The sequence below is a fragment of the Chiloscyllium punctatum genome, chromosome 1 (genome assembly GCF_047496795.1).
Source record: "Chiloscyllium punctatum isolate Juve2018m chromosome 1, sChiPun1.3, whole genome shotgun sequence".
NCBI classification, from domain to species: Eukaryota; Metazoa; Chordata; class Chondrichthyes; order Orectolobiformes; family Hemiscylliidae; genus Chiloscyllium; species Chiloscyllium punctatum.
Window position 1 is genome coordinate 72,764,230 of NC_092739.1, and position 25,077 is coordinate 72,789,306.

Here is a 25,077-nt window from a genome sequence, read left to right on the forward strand (position 1 = left end):
GCCTTTTATTCCGCCTTGGGACTCTCCAACCACAAGGGATCAATGTGGATTTCACCAATTTCTCCATTTCCCCTCCCCTGCCTTAACTCTGATCCTCTAGCTTGGCACTGCCCTCTTGAACTGTCCATTTTCCTTCCCACCTATCTGTTCCACTGTCCTCTTCGACCTTTCACCATTAACCCACCTTCATCTATCTATCACATTCCCATCTACCTTCCCCCCAGCCCCACCCCCTCCCATTTATCTCTCAGCCCCCTTGGGCTACCCCCTCATTTCTGATGATGAGCTTATGCTCGAAATGTTGATTCTCCTACTCCTCGGATGCTGTCTGACTGGTTGTGCTTTTCCAGCACCATTCTTCGACTCTGATCTCTAGCATCTGCAGTCCTCACTTTTTCCTTGTTTGGAAGCAAGGCAATGATAAAAATGAAATGTCTCTGTTTCTCCAGAAGGAGCAAGTGAAACAATTGCCTGACATTTTCTCATACATCACATTTTGATCTTCCTCAGTGAGTGAATGGAGTGGATCTCTAAACACTTACTAGACACCTCTCCCCTCACCTTTACCCAAGGTTCCAAAGGATCCTTCCACATCCAATGGAGATTTTCCTGCGTATCCAAAAATCTCATCTCCTGTGTCCATTGCTCTTGATGTGTTCTCCTCTACATTGAGGAGACAGGACACCAATTTAAAGATTGTTTCAGGGAACATCTCTGGGACACACACACCTAACAACCCCACTGCCCTGTGGCCGACCACTTCAACCCCCCCCTCCCCCCCCCCCCACTCCGCCAAGGACATGCAAGTCCTGGGCCTCCTCCATCGCCAAATCTGAGCCACCCGATACCTAGAGGAAGAACACCTCATCTTCCACTTTGGGACCCTCCAACCACACAGCAACAACCTCGATTTCATCAGTTTCTTCACCTCCCCTCCATCAACCTCATTCCAGATTCGACCCTCCAACTTGGCACCATTCTCTTGAACTGTCCTACCCAACCATCTTCCTTCCCACCCATCCGCTTCACCCTCCCCTCCAATCTATCACCATCACCCCCCCACCTCCATCTACCTAATGCCTTCCCAGCTACCTTCCCCCAGCCTTACCCCCACCCTCCCATTTGACTCGCGTTCCTGATGAAGAGCTTATGCATGAAACGTCGACTCTCCTGCTCCTCGGATGCTGTCGGACCACTGTGCTTTTCCACACTCTCGACTCTGATCTCCAGCCCTTTCTTTCTCCCACTTTCACCAAGGGTCAGGCAATTTCCTTCACCATTTTCATCTAAGGCAGTGAAAATCTAAAACTTTTAAAATGTGGGATGGACGGTTGGATTAATGACTGGGACAATATTTGGAATTGAGTTTCTTACAGCCTCACTAAACCTTTACTTCTAGTGATTCAAATAAGTTCTGCATTTGAAACAAAGATCAACTGCAATCCGTGTTTCAACGAGTTTAACTTGCATTTGAGTTTAGCTCAGGAAGCATGGCAGAATTGTCACTTGTAGGTCAGGAATGCAGATTTGGGAAAGCTCACAGGTCGAAAAGCCAGATTTGGGAGAAAGTGTACAGGGAAGTGGGGTGGGGGGAGGGCGTAAGAGGAATTGGACCTGCTGACCTGTTAGAGAGAGGCAAAGTTGGGCCCAGCATTGGTTGGGCAACTCAGTCACATTTAAAAAGTACACCGGTAAGATCATCCATTTGTGGACCAGGAAATCCAGGCTGTTGTGACTGTGCCTTGGCCACTGAGGAATTAAGTGTACGTTAGCTTTGGCAAATAGAATTAAGGAGAATCCAAAGGGTTTTTACAAATATGTTAAGCACAAAAGGGTAACTAGGGAGAGAGTAGGGCCCCTCAAAGATCAGTAAGGTGGCCTTTGTGTGGAGCCACAGAAAATGGGGGAGATACGAAATGAATATTTTGCATCAGTATTTACTGTGGAAAAGGATATGGAAGATATAGACTGTCGGGAAATAAATGGTGACATCTTGCAAAATGTCCAGATTAAACAGAGGAGGAAGTGCTGGATGTCTTGAAATGGCTAAAGGTGGATAAATCCCCAGGTCCTGATCAGGTGTACCTGAACTCTGTGGGAAGCTAGAGAAGTGATTGCTGGGACTCTTGCTGAGATATTTGTATCATCGGTAGTCACAGGTGAGGTGCCGGAAGACTGGAAGTTGGCAAACATGGTGCCACTATTTAAGAAGGATGGTAAAGACAAGCTGGGAAACTATAGACCGGTGAGCCTGACCTCGGTGGTGGGAAATTGTTGGAGGGAATCCTGAGGGACAGGATGTACATGTATTTGGAAAGACAAGGACTGATTAGGGATAGTCAACGCGGCTTTGTGCGTGGGAAATCATGTCTCACAAACTTGATTGAGTTTCTTTGAAGAAGTAACAAAGAAGATTGATGAGAGCAGAGCAGTAGATGTGATCTATATGGACTTCAGTAAGGCGTTCGACAAGGTTTCCCATGGGAGACTGATTAGCAAGGTTAAAACTCATGGAATACAGGGAGAACTAGCCATTTGGATACAGAACTGGCTCAGAGGTAGAAGACAGAGGGTGGTGGTGGAGGATTGTTTTTCAGACTGGAGGCCTGTGACCAGTGGAGTGCCACAAGGATCGGTGCTGGGCCCTCTACTTTTTGTCATTTACATAAATGATTTGGATGCGAGCATAAGAGGTATAGTTAGTAAGTTTGTAGATGACACCAAAATTGGAGGTGTAGTGGACAGCGAAGAGGGTTACCTCAGATTACAACAGGATCTGGACCAGATGGGCCAATGGGCTGAGAAATGGCAGATGGAGTTTAATTCAGATAAGGTGCTGCATTTTGAGAAAGCAAATCTTAGCAGGACTTATACACTTAATGGTAAGGTCCTAGGGTGTGTTGCTGAACAAAGAGACCTTGGAGTGCAGGTTCAAAGCTCCTTGAAAGTGGCGTCGTAGGTAGATAGGATAGTGAAGAAGGCGTTTGGTATGCTTTCCTTTATTGGTCAGAGTATTGAGTACAGGAGTTGGGAGGTCATGTTGCGACTATACAGGACATTGGTCAGGCGACTGTTGGAATATTGCACGCAATTCTGGTCTCCTTCCTATCGGAAAGATGTTGTGAAACTTGAAAGGGTTCAGAAAAGATTTACAAGGATGTTGCCAGGATTGGAGAATCTGAGCTACAGGGAGAGGTTGAACAGGCTGGGGCTGTTTTCCCTGGAGCGTCGGAGGCTGAGGGGTGACCTTATAGAGGTTTACAAAATCATGAGGGGCATGGATAGGATAAATAGACAAAGTCTTTTCCCTGGGGTGGGGGACTCCAGAACTAGAGGGCATAGGTTAGGGTGAGAGGGGAAAGATATAAAAGAGACCTAAGGGGCAACATTTTCACACAGAAGGTGGCACGCGTGTGGAATAAGCTGCCAGAGGAAGTGGTGGAGGCTGGTACAATCGCAACATTTAAGAGGCAGTTGGATGAATAGGAAGAGTTTGGAGGGATATGGGCCGGGTGCTGGTAGGTGGGACTAGATTAGGTTGGGCTATCTGGTTGGCATGGATGGATTGGACCGAAGGGTCTGTTTCAATGCTGTACATCTATGACTCTAAATCTCTAAATGTTGTCCAATTGCTTGCTTTTGCTGGTACTGATGACCCATCAGTCGCTTTTAATATGATAAACCAGCCATGCCTGTTGCTAATTCAAATTGTACAGAAGCACATTAAACCACATAACCATGGAGAGGCATCATAAACATAGCCATATGGCAACGTTTTGGCACTCCGGGCACCTTAAGGTAATCTGTATCAACACAGGTTAGTATTTGTGTTGGGGAAATTTGGGGAAATTTGTGATACACAGCGCAAGTAGCATGGACCTTTGCGCCATTACCACCCATCAATCGAGATGCATCCATTTACTTTACCCCTGATCAGTTCTGTCTCAGCTGCATGGAGGAACAGCAGAGCAGCACGATTCTCACAGAATAAATCCACAGGGTCATTCCAATCGGAGTACAGCATGCCATCAGGTAGTGACAGCAGCAAAATTCATCACATCTCTGGAAAGACATTCCCTCCCCACCACCCACCCACAGTACCATCCCAAGTATTTACTGATGAGACAGAAAAAAATGGTTAATTCATGAAAGTGCACAAATGTGCTTCAGAGAAATGTAGACTACATGCCTTACAACCCTTTTTGTTCTATGTTGGTATTGCTGGAATATCCCACAGAGCTCAGCATGTGGAAGACTGGGAGAGTCAGCTTCTAAGTTTAGCAGTTTGGATCTCCAGCTTCTGGTGGAGGTGCTGCAGGAGAGACATCCTACAGTGTAACACTCCAGCAACCACAAAGTAAGCATGGACAGGAATCTTAGTAGTGCCTAGCACTGCTGTTGGATATGAACGGTTACATTACACATGTGCTGACAGCAATTTTACTCCCTGCTTTGTTCTGATATGGTGAGCTGTTCACCACAAGCACACAGATGTCTAAGTGACAGTTCATATCTGCAGCTTTATGGTGCATGGTCTGGTACATACATCTGTTACAGCAGGAAAGCTTGTCTGTCCAATCTGCTCTTGCAAATGTGGGAGTGGTCAATGAGTCTACAACTCATAGAACGCAGAAAAGACTATCAAAGTAGTTGGGTGTCTATCTGACTGGCTCATTGATGACTGGTGGTGGATTGCCCACAGTGGGTGATTAATGTGGTGGTAAAGTCATTTCGATACACGGTCATAATGGTGGAAGTCATGCGGATAAACACAAGGAGGCAATGACGTAAGACACAGTGCAAGAACGGGGTTACATCATAGGACAGTATGGGATAGCTAAAGGCAATGGCAGCATATATTAAAACAATATGAAGGGCTCTACCTAAACACTTCTTTTTTTCTGGAATACTGTGAGCAGTTTTTGGGCCCTGTATCTGAGGAAAGATATGCTGGCCTCAGAGGGGGTCCAGAGGAAGCTCACAAGAATGATCCTGGAGACAAAGAGCTTGTCATATGAGGTGCAGTTGAGGACTCTGAGCCTGTACTCAGTGAAATTTAGTAGGATGAGGGGGGATCTCATTGAAATTTACAATATACTGCGAAGCCTGGACAGAGTGGATGTGGAGAAGATGTTCCTGTTACTAGGAAAGAGTAGGACCTGCGGGCACAACCTCAGAGTGGAGGGATGACCGTTTTGAACTGAGATGAGGATCCCTCAACTTTCTGAACCATACACTGCAATCAGTAAAGATAGGCAACAACACTCCTCCATGACAACCATCAACACTGGAGCCCCACAAGGCTATGTACTTAGCCCCTTACTACACTCCTTACAGACACACAACTGCTTGGCCAAATTCAGCTCTAACTCCACTTATAAATTTGCTGATGACACCACTGTATTAGGTTGGAACTCAAACAACAAGGTAGAAAGTACAGGAAAGAGACAGACAGCTTAGTGGGATGCTGTAAAGACCACAATTTCTCCCTCAATGTCAGCAAACTGAAAGAGCTGGTCATTGACTTCAGGAAGTGGAGTGGAGGGCATGCCCCGTCTGTCTCAATGGGGCTGAGGGGGAGGTGGTCCAGAGCTTCAAGTTCTGAGGATTAAACATCACCAACGATCTATCCTGGTCCACCCACATCGACGCTATAGTCAAGAAAGCATACCAATGTACCTACTTACCAATTTTTATAGATGCACCATAGAAAGCATCCTATCTGGATGCATCATAGGGTGGTATGGCAACTGCAAGAAATTGCAGAGTTGTCAGCACAGCCCAGTCCATCATGAACCAGCCATCCTTCCACTCTGCCTACACATCCCACTGCCTCGTTAAGCAATCAACATAATCAAAGACCCCTCCCACTTTGGTTATATTCTTTTCCACCCACTTCCATCAGGCAAAAGATACAGAAGTTTGAAAACACATACCAACAGATTTAAGCATAACTTCCTTACTATTATCAGACTTGTGAATGGACCTCTTATATATTAGAGTTGATCTTTCTCTGTGCCTTCTCTGTAGCTGTAACATTATATTCTACAATTTGTTCTATTACCCTGATGTACTTATTTAAGGTTTGATTTGTCTGGATAGCATGTAAAACAATAATTTTCACTGTATCTCGGTACATGTGACGATAATAAATCAAATCAGGAGGAATTTCTTCAACCTGAGGATGGTGAAATTGTGGAACTCATTGCCACGAAAGCCTGTGCGGTCAAGACATTGAGTATATTTAAGACAGAGACAGATACGTTCATGATTAGTAAGGAGATCAATGGTTACGGGAGAAGGCAGGAGAATGGGGTTGAGAAACATATTATCCATGATCAAATGGAGAAGCAGACTCGATGGGCCAAATGGCCTAATTCCACTCCGATTTGTTACGATATTATGGTCTAAACAATGGTTCTTTACTAAGACCACACTAGATCAATTGATGCCTCCACTTTGTCAGGCCTCAGATCACCTCTGGACTCACTCACAGGCCTGACAAGGATCAGGCTACAGCATTGCTGTGTACAATCAGCAGCAGTGCTGACATCATTTTGATTTGACATGGGATCAAAGAAGAAATAGGCAAATAAGGAAACATCATTAAGGCCTTTGATTCCTACTTTACTTTGCAAAGAAACCCTTTAAAAGAAGGAGCAAAGTTCAATCGGCTCAGTTGTGTATTATTGATTCCCTCAGAAATAGAAAGAGCCTGATACCTAAATTCAGAGCCATGATAACATTGTACAGCCAGTGGCAGGTATGCAGAGGTAAGATTATAGTGCAAGCTGTTGCTGCACTATGTGACACATGTCAATCACCATTTTTCAGGTTAGCTTCAGGCACCTTCTGTATTAGTTTTCAGTCATATTGAGACGTGGCCTGCATTGTCAGTATATTCTTACTGTAGGCTTGAGTTTAGTTTCAATAACTAAGTGAAAACTAATTATTTTAACCTGATTCAGCAAATGAAGAATTAAGTTTTATTTAGCTCAATTGCGTCAATAAAATACCATTTTGTCAAAGTATGCCTGTATTTCTGTGTTTAGTGGAAGATGTAATTTAGCCATGAGTTCAAATAAACAAATGCTGAAAGAGACTATTTGTATGGTAATATGGTTGCAACAGTGTCCTATATTGATTTAGCTTTGTAAATTAATTATTTTATATGCATAATAGTTGAAGTATAAAACTGGCATTTTCAGATATATTACATTAAAATTCAAATTAGCTATGTCTTGCAATGATACTTAGCTACCTACTGTGGAAAACACTGCAATCAGTGATAGGGTTCAATTCATGATAACATGACACTTTCTCTGGGAGAAGAAAAACCTTAGTTGTCCTGTGATAGTGCCTTTGGTTAACTTACTAAATATTTTCTTTAACTAAACGATATTGACAGGCTGGGGAATTTTCAAGAATATTTGGATGAATCAGTTGAGACATCTCTGTACAATGTTGATCATTAGCACAAGACATTATATATCTTCAAAGTGGACAACAAATTACTCTGATGGTGCCACATTTTGGTAGCGATCTATAAAGTTAGTAAACTAAGCTGTAACAAAAGGAATATTGACATAAGTAACTGATACAAGGGATACAATCAATCAGTCAGGAGATCATAGGAAGTAATATCTGTAAGATAAGCATCACTCTCAAGAACATAAACATAACCATGGCACACAATGCTCAGCAAACCAATGCCCAGCAAAGCCGACAGAACACAATGGAACATCAAAGGGACCTAGGGGTGACGATTCATAGTTCCTTGAAAATGATGTCGCAGGTAGACAGGGGCTTTGGCATGCTTGCCTTCATTGATTATAACATTAAGTCCAGGAGTTGGGATGTTACGTTACAACTGTACAAGAGAGTGGTGGAGCCACTTTTGGAATACTGCACTCAATTCTGACCACCCTGCTATAGGAAGGATGTTGTTAAACTAGAAAGGGTACAGCAAAGAGTTACAAGATGTTACCATGACCGAGGGGGGGGGGCTTGAGTTAGAAGGAGAGGCTTGACCATCTGGGACATTTTCCCCTGGATTGTCAGAGGCTGAGCTGTGATGTTATAGAGGCTTATAAAATCATAAAGGGCTCAGTTCAGGTGAATCGCCAAAGTCTTTTCCCAAGGGTAGGGGAGTCCAAAACTACAGGGCGTAGGTTAAAGGTGAGAGGGGAAAGATTTAAAATGGACCTGAGAGGCAACTTCTCCTCACAGAGGGTGGGGCATGTATGGAATGAGCTGCCAGGGTAAATGGTAGAGGCACAATATTCAAAAGACATTTGGATAGGTACACGAATTGGAAAGGTTTAGAGGGAGATGGGCCAAATGCAGTTCGGTTTAGGATATCTGATTGGCATGGATGAGTTGGACTGAAGGATCTGTTTCCATGCTGTATAACTCCATCAGTCAACAGAACAGAATGAGAGACATGTGCCCAGACAGCCAAAAGTCATAAGCTGGTGTCCTGAAGTGAGTTGATTGAAAATCACTGCTTTATTAAAAATTACTCCTTTCCACTTTATTATACTTATTTTTAAAAGTTCCGTGAAACATGTGAAATCATACTTTTACCTGCATTGGTTGGATAATTAATCAGTAAAACAAATGTTTATGTTGGTTCGGCCAAACAAATTCAGTCTATTCTTTCAATTACACGAAGTATTACAATTAAACTGAATCTAAAACGAGAGGTTAAGTCTGACTGCCCTCTTCATGCTCCTACCTGGTACACACTGTTCTGCCTCCACCACCTGGATTGGCTTTTATGGTGCCAATGTGTGAAGACACCATTCCCATGTTGTCTCTTGTTAGGATCAATGTGTAATGCTTCCTTTTCTGACACACTCTCCTTCCTGACAGCAGAGCTCCCAAATCAACAGCTGCAAAAGAAACTGATTATCCAAATCCAGCAGAGCCACCCTCCTTCCTGCTTGGGTTAAAGGCAGGCATCTCAATGTTTGTTTTGGATATTTCTGTGGCAGTGACTGTACCTTGACCCCCCACATCACTCTCTCCCAACACCCCTACCCCCAACCCTAATCTGCTACTAAATATGATTTCTCTGAAGGCTAACATGCAGGTGCAGCAAACTCATAGAATCTTTACCATGTGGTAGTGGACCATTTGGCCCTTTAAGAGTCCACAACAGCCCTTTGAAAAACATCCCACCTAGACCAACCCCATCCCTGTAACCCTGCATTTCCCATGGCTAACACACCTAGCCTGCACACTACGTGGCGATGTGGCATGGCCATTCCACCTAACCTGCACATCTTTGGATTGTGGGAAGAAACCAGAGCATTCGGAGGAAACCCATGCACTCTTCACACCTACAGTCACTGGAGACTGGAATCAAACTCAGAGCCCTGGTACTATGAGGCACAATGCTAACCACTGAGCCATTGTGCTGCCCTTAAAGGAAGCCTCATGGAATATTAGCCTTTATTGCAAGAGGAGGTGAGTACAGGAATCATGATCGATTGCTTGAATTTTATAGGAATTTAGTGAAACCACAGCTAGAGTACTGGGTGCAGTTTTGTCATCTTATCTGAGATGGGGAAAAGGCAGGGAAGGGGAGTGAGGGTGAATTGCTGCTTCACATGATCATCTTGGATGGGTTGAATGGCCTTCTTCTGTGCTGGAACCAGCCTGTCATTCTATTCTTTTCAAAACACTAAATGCAATAGATTTAGCCTCCAAGAACCAAGAATTGATTAAATCATCTCAACAATAAATTATGAAAAAGATTTGTTCACATGACTCAAAGAAAGCAAAACAAAATTAGTTTCTAGAGACTGAAAATAAAATTGTTAAAATGTTTATGTCAGATAATGGGGAGAGTGTTTTATTCAAACGATTCTAAAATAACCTTTATCAGTTTTTAACACTACAATGTAGTTTGCAAATTATTGGTTTAGGTAGATTACTTTGTCATAAGCAATAGGCTAGCATGAAGTGAGCCAACATGTTCAGACAATAAAGCTGCATTTGACTAATGGTGCTTTGAAGGATCATTGCATACAACAAGGCTACAATGCACCATCTAATTCTTTTAGGCCATTATGTAGTGAAGTTAATAGCCTATCGATTACTTGACGCACCTACCAAGTAATTTGCTGTTGTTACAGCATTATTTATATCCCAAATTATTTTGTACTAGAAATAAAGGTGCACATGATGCCACACTTACAGCTTGAGAATTCCAGAGGACAGGAATGATGATCCATAGGAAAGTCATGAAGCTGAAGATAGCATTCAGCATTGATGGTTAATCTAATGTTGCAAACAAAAGGGGAAAAATAAAATCATCAACTTTGTCCAATCAAAACTAATGTTAATATTAATGTACATTTATTAGTGTTAATTTTAAAATGCATATTAAGGAACATTGGTACCTGTTGTACAGAACTTGTATGGTGCTTAAGAAGGATACATATCATTGAAGCTTTTCATCTCACATTCATTAGGACAGATGTAAGAATGGGAAATATCAAGGGGAACTATAACTTTTACTGCAGCAGAAGTATGGTGTTGACTGGTTGGCAAGGTGGATCTGATTGGTCAAGATGTTGCCATGGGGAACACAGAGGGGAATAGCTGCAAAGTCTGGATATAGGCTCTGTATTTTTGCAGAGGATAGGGCCCTGTATATGTAACATCTAGATGCCCCCCCTGCCCCCCGCCCAACCCCTGGAGTGTTAACTGGTAATCTGTACTTGGTTGTTCGTGTAATTAGCACACTTGCAATCATTCGATAACACATAGAATCATATCTAATGTTATAGATTATATTCTGAACTTTGCCTGCTGGGGCTTGCAATCTGGTTGGAACTCAGTCAGTTATGAACAGCCAAAGAGATATGATGTATCATTGAATCCACCAGTTGTTGGCATATATGATCCATGTACCTGGCATTGCACTGACACTGACATTTGTACACCCCATCGCTCATTTGTGTGATGGGCAGAATCTCCGTTCAGCTGTTGGAAAACACCACTTAGGTTGCTACCATGTAATATCAGTGTGCATTGGCTTGTTGCTTGTGTTTGTGAACAACCTCTCCCTTCCAGGAAATCTTGAGATACACAGAGCACTTTTCAGGACTAGCAGTGCTGGCATTATGTTATTGATGAGTTTGTGCAATGTACGTTGTGCAATGATTTGACTGAGGTAGATATTATCCTGCAGAAAAGCTTTAATTTGCCCTTTGCAGCATCAAGCTTGAATGGACAACAAATGGCTCAGGACCAATTTTTGGGATAAGGCTAATCATACAACAGTTAAAGCTGTGGGAATGCCAGTTAGTATATTGACGAGCAAAGTTCAGCCTGTGATAGATAGTAGTAAAAACCCCAGTTTAAAATTACCTATTGGATTGCCAATGTGGCTCACCTACACTTGCTAGAATCCACATATATCCATATGCAAGACATTTAGAAACAGGAAGAATATAGCCAGGCATTGCAACTTTTACAACAAAAAAAAATGAATAGGCACAATAGTTCCCTTATTATTCCACCATGGCAGCACCATAACCATCACAGACAGCTTTTCTAAATTTAAACCAAGGTTTACGGTCAACTATTCCCTGGTGCTTTCTCCATGGCAATGCCTCAACCAATTAGAGTCCACTTATTAGCCAATCAGTACCTTTTTAACTTCGCAGTGTAAATTTGTTATTCCCTTTAGAATGTGGTCTTCCTGCATCTGTCTTAATGAAAGTGCTAATAGGTTGAATTGACAGAGGAGGTATTGTTGTGGTGATGTTTGTTTCACCGTCGTTCCAACCAAAGAATGGACAATATAGTTAACAGAACTTTGGAAACAGTAACTATTGTATTAGAACAACTATCTTAAAACCACAAAGACTAGGACCCCATGAATGTGTTAGGTATATATAATTCATATAGAATGGGAAGGTATTATAGATGAATACCAGTAGATTTACCCAAAAACAGCTGATCACTTAATGTCAGATACATTAAGATCCACTTAATGTAGACTGGATGAAGTAGTAAAGCAGCATTTGATGTGTCTGAAGCACGCAGCATGTCCCCTTTCAGTCAGTTTCCATCGCAGCGAGACAGTGACATAGAAATAGTGACACATGACTAGTAAACCAGAAGCCCAGGCTTGAACTGAGATCACGTGTTCAACTTCTGCTTGGTAGTTGGTGGAATTTAATTTCAATTTAAAAAACTATTCTGATGATAACTCCAAAATTATTACACAAATGCATCTGGTACACTGGTGTCCTTTGAGGAGTTAAATCTACTGTCCTTACACGGTTTTGGCCTACAAAAGACTCCTGGCCCACAGCAATGTTGGTGACTCATGACTGCTGGAAAGAGCCTAGCATGTCTCTCAGTTGTATCAAACCAATCCAAAGTCTTAAAGCAATGAAACTGAAGAAACCACCCAATTTTGACATAAACAATGGAAACAATGACATCAACTGTAGCTTGGTCAATACTGCAAACTCCTTCTTGGACGTTTGTGTCAACATTGTGAGAGCTGTCTCAATATTAGTCAAACACCTCTCTACCATAGTTAAATGTACCTGATTATACCTCTGAGACAAGGTCCCAGGGCCAACAATCCTGGTATGTGCATACTGTCCCACTGGCAGGTTAGACCCAGCAGTGTCTGTGGCATAGTGGTTATGTAGTCAAAGGTGAGCTTCCTGACAGTTATCAACATTAACTCCAGAGTTAGCAGAATTAGATGAGGAAGCCTAATGGCAACAGGTCGAACATATGGAAGGAATAATCTGTTGTGGATTATCAAATGTCAGCCCCCTCCTCAATGCACCCCTCCCCCAGCCAATTCCACACTCCCCCAAACACCACCCTCCTACCCACACATCACAATTAATGTATTAGTATTCTTCCATGCTCAACACCAATTGGAACAAACACTGAGCAACAAATGCATATAATGTATTCTGGGTGAGGAACTTCACCATCACTGAAAGTGCCTTGATATAGTACCACTACTAACAGAGACAAAAGGACAAGCTGCTAGACTGGGTCTGCAGCTGGTGTTTGAGAAGACCTACAGCTGGGGAAAAAAAGCATCCTTGACTTTGTTCTCTTCCATTTGCCTGTCGCAGATAAATCTGTCATGACAGTATTAGGAGGAATGGGCGTCACAGTCTTTGTGGATTCAAAGTCCCATCTTCACATTGAGGATACCCTTAATCACGTTGTGTGACACTGCCACCTTGCTAAATAGGATAGATTATGAACAGATCTAGTAAGTCAAACCTGGACACCCATGAGTCACTGTGGGCCATCAGCAGGGACAGAATTATATTCAACCACAATCTATGACCTCATTGCTCCTTATAGCCCCTACTCCACCATGACCAGCAAGCCAGGAAATCAATGGGTCAATGAAGTTTGCACTTAAATTTCTGCAATTCAACAGATCTCTCAACCTTTGGGTTAATAAGCGTAATAAGTTCTAGATGGGGACTGATACATAGTCAGTCTGCTTTGAGAAGATTACCTGCCTTCAAGAGAACTGATGGAAATCCATTGTCATAGAATCCCTACAATATGGGCCAGTCTGGAAGCAGGCCAGTTAACCCAACAAGTCCACACCGACCCTCTGAAGACATCCACCCAGCTCCATTCTGCTACCCCATTACTTTTGCATTTACCCCTGACTAGTACATCTAACTTAAACACCCCTGAACACTATGGGCAATTTAGCATGGCCAATTCACCTCACCTGCACATCTTTGGACTGTGGGAGGAAACCAGAGCACCCAGAGGAAACCCATGCAGACACAGGGAGAATGCCTGAGGCTGGAATCAAACCTGGGTTCCTGGTGCTGTGAGGCTGCAGTGCTAAACACTGAGCCACCATGCTGCCCGAAATCCACAGTCCTTGCAGTTCCACAGGTTGTGGTGAATTCTTGAAACAAATTAGCTGCACTTCCAGTTTGACACTAATCAGTGTCTGAAGCAATATACAGAATTTGTTAGTACATGTAAAGTTGCCATAGCCCTACTGAGAGGGGTCCTCACTGATTACAGAGATGACAATTAATGGTTTAATCTGAGGGTCAGCATACCTTGTGAGCAGATTAAATAAACAGTCTTTCATAGGAACATCAACCAGTGTAGGAATCGAGGCCACACAGTTGGCACTACTCTGTAGCACATGCCAGCTGCCACCCAACTAAATTAACTTTCTGTCTCAAATCCAGATTGGCCATCATAGTCTTAACAAATGGCACTTGTTTTACATAATAAAGTATAGTTTCTTGCATGATAGCAATAGTACAACTAATATTTAACTGGCTGGCATCACTTTAACTATCAGGAGCCAGGTTCGTCACATCTGTCTCAATCAGAACCTCGCCAAAAACCGTTTCTCTATCCAAAGACTATGTGACATCATCAGAATGGACAGAGCTCAATAAATCCTCAACATTAATTCACCCAGGATCATTACTCTGCACAAATTTCACCGACCTTACCAAAGCTTTTCTCTCACCTAGAGAAGAGCGAGAGGAGCTGAGTGGGAATGGGGAGAGTGAGGAGCTGAGAGGGATCGGGGAGAGTGAGGAGCTGAGTGGGAGGGGGGAGAGTGAGGGGCTGAGTGGGAGGGGGGAGAGTGAGGAGCCGAGTGGGAGGGGGGAGAGTGAGGGGCTGAGTGGGAGGGGGAGAGCGAGGAGCTGAGTGGGGGGAGAGTGAGGAGCTGAGTGGGAGGGGGAGAGTGAGGAGCTGAGTGGGAGCAGGGAGAGTGAGGGGCTGAGTGGGAGGGGGAGAGCGAGGGGCTGAGTGGGAGGGGGGAGAGCGAGGGGCTGAGTGGGAGGGGGGAGAGCGAGGGGCTGAGTGGGAGGGGGGAGAGTGAGGGGCTGAGTGGGGGGAGAGTGAGGAGCTGAGTGGGAGGGGGGAGAGTGAGGAGCTGAGTGGGAGGGGGAGAGTGAGGAGCTGAGTGGGGGGAGAGTGAGGAGCTGAGTGGGAGGGGGGAGAGCGAGGGGCTGAGTGGGAGGGGGGAGAACGAGGGGCTGAGTGGGAGGGGGGGAGAGCGAGGGGCTGAGTGGGAGGGGGGAGAGCGAGGGGCTGAGTGGGAGGGGGAGAGCGAGGGGCTGAGTGGGAGGGGGGAGAGCGAGGGGCTGAGTGGGAGGGGGAGAGCGAGGGGCTGAGTGGGGGGGGGAGAGTGAGGAGCTGAGTGGGGGGAGAGTGAGGAGCTGAGTGGGAGGGGGGAGAGTGAGGAGCTGAGTGGGGGGAGAGTGAGGAGCTGAGTGGGAGGGGGGAGAGTGAGGAGCTGAGTGGGAGGGGGGAGAGTGAGGAGCTGAGTGGGAGGGGGGAGAGTGAGGAGCTGAGTGGGAGGGGGGAGAGTGAGGAGCTGAGTGGGGGGAGAGTGAGGAGCTGAGGGGGAGGGGGGAGAGTGAGGAGCTGAGTGGGAGGGGGGAGAGTGAGGAGCTGAGTGGGAGGGGGGAGAGCGAGGGGCTGAGTGGGGGGGGGAGAGTGAGGGGCTGAGTGGGAGGGGGAGAGCGAGGGGCTGAGTGGGGGGAGAGTGAGGAGCTGAGGGGGAGGGGGGAGAGTGAGGAGCTGAGTGGGATCGGGGAGAGTGAGGAGCTGAGTGGGAGGGGGGAGAGCGAGGAGCTGAGTGGGGGGGGGAGAGTGAGGGGCTGAGTGGGAGGGGGAGAGCGAGGGGCTGAGTGGGGGGAGAGTGAGGAGCTGAGTGGGAGCAGGGAGAGTGAGGGGCTGAGTGGGAGGGGGGAGAGCGAGAGGAGCTGAGTGGGAGGGGGGAGAGCGAGGGGCTGAGTGGGGGGAGAGTGAGGAGCTGAGTGGGATCGGGGAGAGTGAGGGGCTGAGTGGGGGGAGAGCGAGGAGCTGAGTGGGAGGGGGGAGAGTGAGGGGCTGAGTGGGGGGAGAGTAAGGAGCTGAGTGGGATCGGGGAGAGTGAGGGGCTGAGTGGGAGGGGGGAGAGTGAGGGGCTGAGTGGGGGGAGAGCGAGGAGCTGAGTGGGAGGGGGGAGAGTGAGGAGCTGAGTGGGAGCAGGGAGAGTGAGGGGCTGAGTGGGAGGGGGGAGAGCGAGAGGAGCTGAGTGGGATCGGGGAGAGTGAGGAGCTGAGTGGGAGGGGGGAGAGCGAGGGGCTGAGTGGGAGGGGGGAGAGCGAGGGGCTGAGTGGGAGCAGGGAGAGTGAGGGGCTGAGTGGGAGGGGGGAGAGCGAGAGGAGCTGAGTGGGATCGGGGAGAGTGAGGAGCTGAGTGGGAGGGGGGAGAGTGAGGGGCTGAGTGGGAGGGGGGAGAGTGAGGGGCTGAGTGGGAGCAGGGAGAGTGAGGGGCTGAGTGGGAGGGGGGAGAGCGAGAGGAGCTGAGTGGGATCGGGGAGAGCGAGGGGCTGAGTGGGAGCGGGGAGAGTGAGGAGCTGAGTGGGGGGAGAGTGAGGGGCTGAGTGGGAGGGGGAGAGTGAGGAGCTGAGTGGGAGCGGGGAGAGTGAGGAGCTGAGTGGGGGGAGAGTGAGGAGCTGAGTGGGAGGGGGGAGAGTGAGGAGCTGAGTGGGAGGGGGGAGAGTGAGGAGCTGAGTGGGAGGGTGGAGAGTGAGGAGCTGAGTGGGAGGGGGGAGAGTGAGGAGCTGAGAGGGATCGGGGAGAGCGAGGGGCTGAGTGGGAGGGGGAGAGCGAGGAGCTGAGTGGGAGGGGGGAGAGCGAGGAGCTGAGTGGGAGGGGGGAGAGTGAGGAGCCGAGTGGGAGGGGGGAGAGTGAGGAGCCGAGTGGGAGCGGTCGAATTGTGCTCTGGGTAGGTGAGTGAGCTAATATATTTGGGCAGCAGCTGAACCCGAGCCACGACACTTGTAGTGTCTCCCACCTGCCCTCCTCCTCTACCCAAAAGAAAGGCTCTGTGGTGTGTTGATTAGGCAAGGCTTTTCTATTTTTGTGTATCGTGTAATTGGTAAAAACTTCTCTTTCCTTTCTCGTTTATCTAAATTAAGACTATGTTAATCTTAAGATTAAAATGGGCAGGAGATCTCAGACCCGTGTAAAGCTCCTCTTGCTCAATATGAGAGCTCAGTGTCATGGCTGATGTCCCTGACTCCTTCATTTGCAGGAAGTGTGTCCGGCTCCAGCTCTTGTTAGATCGCATGACGGCTCTGGAGCTGCAGATGGACTCACTTGGGAGCATCCGTGATGCTGAGGAAGTCGTAGATGGCATGTTTAGCAAATTGGTCACACCACAGATTAGGATTGCTGCGGGAGAAAGGGAATGGATGACCAGAAGCCAGAGAAAGAGCAGGAAGGCAGTTAAAATGTCCACTGTGGTCACGTCCCTCCAAAACAGGTATAGTATTTTGGATACTGTTTGGGGAGATGGCTCATCAGATTCATGGCACCGTCGTGGGCTCTGCTGTTCAGAAGGGTGGGAAAAAGAGTGCAAGTGCTATACCCATAGGGGATTCAATTGTAAGGGGAGTAGGTAGGCAGTTCTTGGTCGAAAACGAGACTCCCGAATGGTATGTTGCCTCCCAGTTGCATGGGACAAGGATGTCTCAGATCGGTTGTACAACATTGTGAAGGGGGAAGGTGAACAGCCAACTCGTGGTGCATGTAGGCACTAATGATATGGGTGATAAATGGGATGAGATCCTAAAAGCAGAATTCAGGGAGTTCAGAGCCAAGTTTAAAATTAGGACCGCCGGAGGTAGTAATCTCAGGATTGCTACCAGTGCCACATGTGAGTCAGAGTGGAAATGAAAGAATAGGCGGGATGCTTGCGTGCCTTGCAGAAGGGAGGGGTTCAAATTTTTGGGGCATTGGGACCGGTCCTGTGGGAGGTGGGACTATTACAATTTGAACGGGTCTGCACCTAGGCCAGTGTCCTTGGGGATGCTTTTGCTAACGCTGTTGGAGAGGGTTTAAACTAATGTGGCGGGGGATGGGAACCAAATGAGGAAGTTAATGGACAGTAAGGAGGTAGTAACTAAAGCCTGTAAGTAACTAGATACTGAAGTCAGCACATCGAAGGGTAAGAGTAGCCAGGGAGCAGATCATGAATGCAAACAGACAGATGCTCTGAGGTGCATTTGTTTTCATGCAAGAAGTGTAGTAGGTAAGGCAGATGAACTTAGGGCTTGGATTAGTATGTGGGAGTACTGAGACTTGGTTGAAGGAAGGGCATGGTTGGTAACTAAATATCCCAGGATATAGATGCTTCAGCTGGGATATAGAGGGAGGTAGAAAGGGTGAAGGAGTTGCATTACTGGTCAGAGAGGATATCACAGCTGTGCTGAAAGAGAGCACTATGGAGCACTCGAGCAGTGAGGCAATATGAGCAGAGCTCAGAAATAGGAAGAGTGCCATAATAATTTTGGGTCTTTACTACAGGCCTCCCAACAGCAACCGTGAGATAGAGGTACACATATGTAAACAGATTATGGAAAGATGTATGAGCAACAGGGTAGTGGTGATAGGAGATTTTAATTTTTCCAACATTAATTGGGATACACTTAGTATTAGAGGTCTAGATGTAGCAGAGGAGCATTCAGGAAGATTTTCTAGACCAGAATGTAAATGGTCCAACTCAGGAAGGGGCCATACTGGGCCTGGTGATGGGGAATGAGTCCAGCCAGGTGGTTGAAGTTTCTGTACGGGATTACTTTGAGAATAGTGATCACAATTCCCTAAGTTTTAGAATGTAAATTGGGGAATGTAAATTGGAAGCAGCTGTTTGAAGGTAAATCCACGTGATCTGTGGGAGGCTTTTAAAAAGAGGTTGATTAGATTGCAGGACAGACATGTCCCTGTGAAAATGGGGGATAGGAATGGCAAGCTTAGGGAACCATGGATGACAGGTGAAATTGTGAGATCGGCTAAGTGGAAAAAGGAAGCATACATAAGGTCTAGGTGACTGAAGACAAACAAAGCTTTGGTAGAATGTCGGAGAAATATCCCTAATCTGAACGAGGGATTAAGAGCGCTAAAAGGGGTCATGAAATTCATTTAGCGAGCAGAGTTAAGGAAAATTCCAAACCCTTTTATTCATATATAAGGAGCATGAAGATAACTAGAGAAAGGGTTGGCTCACTCAAAGACAAAAGGAGGAAAGTTATGCATGGAGTCAAAGACAATGGGTGAGATTCTTAACGAGTACTTTGCATCATTCTTCACCCAGGAGAGGGACATGACGGATGTTGAGCTTAGAGGTTGATGCTTGATTACTCTCGGTCAAGTTGGCATAAGGAGGTAGGAAGTGTTGGATATTCTAAAAGGTATTAAGGTGGACAAGTCCCCAGGTCCAGATGGGATCTATCCCAGGTTACTGAGGGATGTGAGAGAGGAAATAGCTGGAGCCCTAACAGATATCTTTACAGTATCCTTGAACATGGTAAAGTCCCAGAAGACTGGAGAATTGCTAGTGTCGTCCTCTTGTTTAAGAAGGATAGCAGGGATAATCCAGGTAATTATAGACCGGACAGCATGACATCAGTGGTAGGGAAGATGCTGGAAAAGATACTGAGGGATTGGATCTATTCTCATTTGGAAAAAAATGGGCTTATCAGTGATAGATAACATGGTTTTATGCAGGGAAGGTCATTTCTTACCAACTTATTAGAATTCTTTGAGGAAGTGACAAAGTTGATTGATGAGGTAAGGGCTATAGATGTCACTTACATGGACTTCAGTAAGGCGTTTGATAAGGTTTCCCATTGTAGGCTGATAGAGAAGGTGAAGTCGCACAGGGTCCAGGGTATACTAGCTAAATGGATAAAAAACTGGCTGGGCAATGGGAGAAAGAGAGCAGTCGTGAAAGGGAATTTTTCAAAATGGAGAACTGTGACCAGTGGTGTTCCACAGGGATCTGTGCTAGGACTACTGTTGTTTGTGATATATATAAATTATCTGGAGGAAGGTATAGGTGGTCTGATTAGCAAGTTTGCAGATGTCACTTAGATTGGTGGAGTAGCAGATAGTGAAGGGGACTGTCAGATAATACAGCAGAATTGGAGAGTTGGGCGGAGAAATGGCAGATGGAGTTCAATCCAGGCAAATGCGAGGTGATGCATTTTGGAAGATCCAATTCAAGCGCGAACTCTGCAGGAAATGGAAAAGTCCTCGGGAAAATTGATGTACAGAGAGATCTGGGTGTTCAGGTCCATGGAACCCTGAAGGTGGCAACGCAGGTCAACAGAGTTGTTAAGAAGGCATGCTTTCCTTCATCAGATAGGGTACTGAGTACAAGAGTTGGCAGGCTATGGTACAGTTGTATAAGACTTTGGTTCGGCCACATTTGGAATACTACGTACAATTCTGGTCACCACATTACCAAAAGATGTGGATGCTTTGGAGAGGGTACAGAGGAGGTTCACTAGGATGTTGCTTGGTATGGAGGGTGCTAGCTATGAACAGAAGCTGAGTAGATTAGGATTACTTTCATTAGAGAGATGGAGGTTGAGGGGGAACCTGATTGAGGTCTGCAAAGTCATGAGAGGTGTAGACAGGGTAGATGGCAAGAGCGGAGAACTCAATTACGGGCGGTCACAACTTCAAAGTGAGAAGGGAAAAGTTTAAGGAAGATATGCATGGGGAGTTCTTTATGCACCTAGAATGGGTTGCCAATGGAAGTGGTAGAGGCGGGCATGATAACGACATTTAAGATGTATCTCAACAGATATATAAATGGGTAGGGAGCAAAGGGATACAGAGCCTTAGAAAATAGGCGACAGGTTTAGATCGAGTGGAGACTTGGAGGGCTGAAGGGCCTGTTCCTGTGCTGTAATTTTCTTTGTTCTTTGTCCCACATCCATGTGCAAGTCATCATGCACAATGATATCTATTGTCCTTTTTTATCAACAAATATTCTTATATCCCCTTAGACTCAACTGCGGAGTTAATCACTTCCTTCTAGGGAGTGATGTTTGCAGCTTTCACCCCATCAGCAATTCTGAAAGCAATAAACAACATTGGAATGGGGTGGACCGTTAATCCAAGAAGGCTGCATGAAAGTCAATGTTTTCCACGAAACAAGAATACTCTTGACCCCATGCTCAGCTTTCCCCTTCAACTGTGATTATCTTTTCAAACTGGTTATACATACAAATGTTGAACTAATCTCAAGCTGACCATTTATTATTGAGCACCCATTAGGAAACTGTAGTGCATTGTCAGACATGACTACAAGTCGGGTGCCAAATATCGTGAACATTTCAAACAACACCCTAATAACTACTTTGATGTTAGCGCTTTCAAACCTGCTTTACCTGTATCCACCATGAAAAATAGCAACAATAAAGATAAGAACAGCCATTGAAAATCAATAGATCAATATTCACTCTTTCCGATGGCCTGGTGGAGATCACTTGCTCTCTTTGCTCAAGTCTATGAATGGTGCAAGTTTCACAGTCAGCTATGAAAGCCTCAAACACATTGAGATCCCAGGGCTCTGCACAGATAACCAAGCCCAGTTCTATATTTGGCCACTTGGAGTATCTGATCTGGCATGTTATTCTACAGAGAAACTCGAACGACCAGCCTATCATCAAACAGCAGATCATCTATAATTGAGAAGTGCTGTCCAAGCCCAAAATAGGTCTACATGGCCACCCCACCAGTTCTTTGATGTGGTCACCCTTGCATTCAATACCAACATTCTTGGTCTTTCTTTTCTTCCGGTCAGATTTTGAGTCTGTTTTGGGTTGCTGACCACTGGATCGCTGTAGCCCGAATATATAATTCAATGCCACTAATAGGTTCCTCATTAGTTGTTGTAAAGGCTGTCAACAGTTGCTCTGGAAAGTGCATCAGCCATCTTTGGAGATTCTCCTGCACTTATTTGATCTCATAAGTCAGAGTTGGAACCTCTATCCATTGAGATGGCTCTTGCCAACTTTTTTAAAATCATCTAATAAGGAAATGAACAGCTTACCACCCATTTCTATGAGTGAAGGGGAGGTGATGGGCTAGTAGTATTAACCCAGAGACCCTGATTCTGGATAATATCCTGGGTAGCTGGGTTCAAATTCTGCCATGGCAGGTGCTGGAATTTGAATTCAATAAATATTTGAAATTAGAATAACCACAAAACTATTGTCAATTGTGAGGAAAAATCCAAGTAGTTCATTCTTGTCCTTTAGGGAAGGAAATTCTGCCTTTACTTAACTACCCTCTGAGCAATTAGAGATTGGTATTAAATGCTAGCCTTACCAATGATACCCACATCCCCTGAATGAAGAAAAGAAAATATTGTCTCTGTCTTCTTAAAACAGTACTGTTCTTCAAGAGTTAAAGTCATTTCAGGTGTGATTGAAATCAAATCCACACCAATGCTCATGTTGTATTTTCAGGTACCAGCATTGGTAGCATTTTGCAGCTTCTGTTTACCAACCACAAGTGTCTTGGGGCTGGGATAATTCACTGTCATCATTCAAATGTGTGGCATTGTCCTTGTTGTTCAGTCTCCAGTGATTTGACCAAGCACTAATTGTCTTTGAATAAAAAGCCTTCTCAGACAGGAGCCCACAAGTAGGTTCAACAACACTGAAGTAAAGCCCATAGTCTTGCACTCATCGGGACAGACAAGAATGCTAAAATTCAAAGTTTATATTGTGCATCTATTCTGATTAACACAAGCTTCAGCAAAACTGAAATTCTGTATTACCAAGCAACTATATGCAAAGTTGAAGTTAGTTAGGTGTAGGGCACTGCCCTAATGACATCTTGGGGTTGAGTTGCTTGGTTCTCAACAACAGCAATGATTTCCCTTGGCAGCTTGTGAGTTTACCTATTGGAAAGTTTCATCCCCTATTCCCCACTGACTACAGCCTGACTGAGAATTTGCTTTAAAGGTGTTATTTGAATATACTTTATTGTTGTAGTGTTGTCTGTTTCCAGCACAGATCCATTAACATTTCCGCATTATGATGGTACTAGTCCTCAAGTGCTGATATTTCTTCCTCATCTCATTACAGGCCTTAAGATTGTGCACTCACGAATACATGCCCAAGCAGAATTACATTGAACTTAACTTATTAGCTACACTTGAAAAGCTCAACCTGGTTTTCATGGAACTGGTCTCGATAAGCTGCCAGATTAGGGTTTGAATGTAATGCAAGCAGTCATTGCTTCAGTATTCTAATATCCTCATTGAAGAAAAGTATTTGAACCGATCTGACAAGACTTGTAATCAATCTTGCATTAAAATTCGTGACAAATATAAAAATGAGAAATGAATCATCAGTGCTGGTATGCACTGGTTGGCCAGGTTCTACTGAAAGAACTCATCGATTGGTGACACACAACTCTATACAGGGTTTACATATCATTTTGAGTAGCTGTTGCTCGGGAATCGAAATGGGTGAGTATTTTTCTGCAGGAAAATTAAATCATGTTAAAATTATAACAAACACACAAAATAACGCTGAATTCAGGATATTAATGAGCACATTCTGTTTGAATTCATTTGACTCATGATTTTACAGGACATGCTGATAACAGACTTGTTGCATTTACTAGCAAAGTTTGTGGCTACTCAGCAATGAGCAAAGAGGCTATTTGCAAAATAAAACCAACAAAGTTTTGTACCCTGGTGCATTTTTCTCTTAAAGGTTACTGAAAACCTTATATTGAGTCTTCTGCATTACAGATTGGATATATAGAGACTTTTTGTTGATTCCAGGAGAACTTCCCCAAATGAAATTGGGATGACATCCTTGCCATTAATTCCCCAGTCAATAATATTTAATAAAATATACCCTTCACTTAACATTAATACTCAATGTTGTGGGCAAGCATTTTTCTGCACAAAAAATTATCAGTATACTTACAAAACCGTAAGCCAACTGTCTACTGACAGTTTTGGCACTGCTCCCACTGACACCAGTTCACAACCACATTAACACATGGAACTTTTTAAAACCCCGAACTTTAATATAAATTAAATTCTTCATTTAGTTTGGAAGGAAATAGAACTGAAGTATTTCCAGTGAATTGCTTGATCCACAGTGTTCAGTATTTTATCCAACTGCCTTACCTTAGCGTATACAGTATTCTTCCATCGTTGCCGATGCGTAGCAACCGATTGGGAGTTGTTATCCAGTGAGCATCCGACTTTCGTGAGTTTCGGAAAAATGTGTCCGGAATCCAGATTTTGCCAACCATGTTACTATTTAGCAGGAGAACCTTCATTGTACCATTAAATTTCAGTCTGCTATCATACCAAGACTGTGCAAAAAATATGTCAATGGTATATTCCTGAAAAAGAATCAGAATCATATTCCTTATACATGCTCTTTCAACATTTCCATTATTAAGTGTGAACTATATTTGCTTTATGGCATCCTTAAATAATTTTCCTGTGCTTTATAATTTCTTGGATATTGAAGGCAGTTTAATAAATCCAACATAATATCAAACACCATGGACATGTCTTCTACACAAAGTTGTTTTCAGCATCAAATATAACTTAACAATAATATCAAAACCAAAATGTTGGTGCAGTAAACTCGATGCTTCAAATGTTTAAAACAAAATTCAACAACAAATGGAAACGACACTTACGGATTATTCCAAAAAATTTTTAAAAAGCCTACTCTGAGTTTCATAGACAAAAGTAAAATTCATAAACAAATTAGACAAGTCTTCAACTTCTCTTTAGAAAATTGCAAAAAGTTGAACCTGGTCAAGTAACTGAACATAATCTACTTTCAAGTTAATGTTTGTGATTTAAAGTCAGGATTTAAGGTGCTTGGAATAACCATAACATTTAAGAGCAGAATTGGGCCATTTGGCCCAGCTAGTCTGCTCCATCATTTGATCATGGTTCATATGTTTCTCAACCTCATTCTCTTGCCTTCCCTCCATAAGCCTTGATTCCCTTACCAATCAAGAACCTATCTCTGTCTTAAATACACTTCAAAGACTTGGTTTCCACAGCCCTCTGCGGCAATGACTTCCTTAGATTCATCACCCTCTGGCTGAAGAAATTCTTCCTCATCTCACTTCTAAAGGGTTGTCCTTTCTCTCTGAGGCACGTCCTAGTGTCCTGGTCTCTCCTACCAGTGGAAACATCTTCTCCATATCCAATCTATCCAGGCCTCCATCGAGT

General features: G+C 44.6%; 1 protein-coding gene across 3 annotated transcripts in view; it reads right to left on the reverse strand.

Moving 5' to 3' along the window:
- Positions 1 to 25,077, reverse strand: part of gabrg1 (gamma-aminobutyric acid type A receptor subunit gamma1) — a 154,761-nt gene that overhangs the window by 31,670 nt on the left and 98,014 nt on the right. For all 3 annotated transcript variants that reach the window (XM_072568441.1, XM_072568451.1, XM_072568433.1), the window contains exons 4-5: positions 24,004 to 24,224; positions 10,205 to 10,287 (exon numbers count right to left, since the gene is read on the reverse strand). In XM_072568441.1, the coding sequence (XP_072424542.1) occupies positions 10,205 to 10,287; positions 24,004 to 24,224 (304 nt within the window). The remainder of the gene's footprint in view (positions 1 to 10,204; positions 10,288 to 24,003; positions 24,225 to 25,077) is intronic.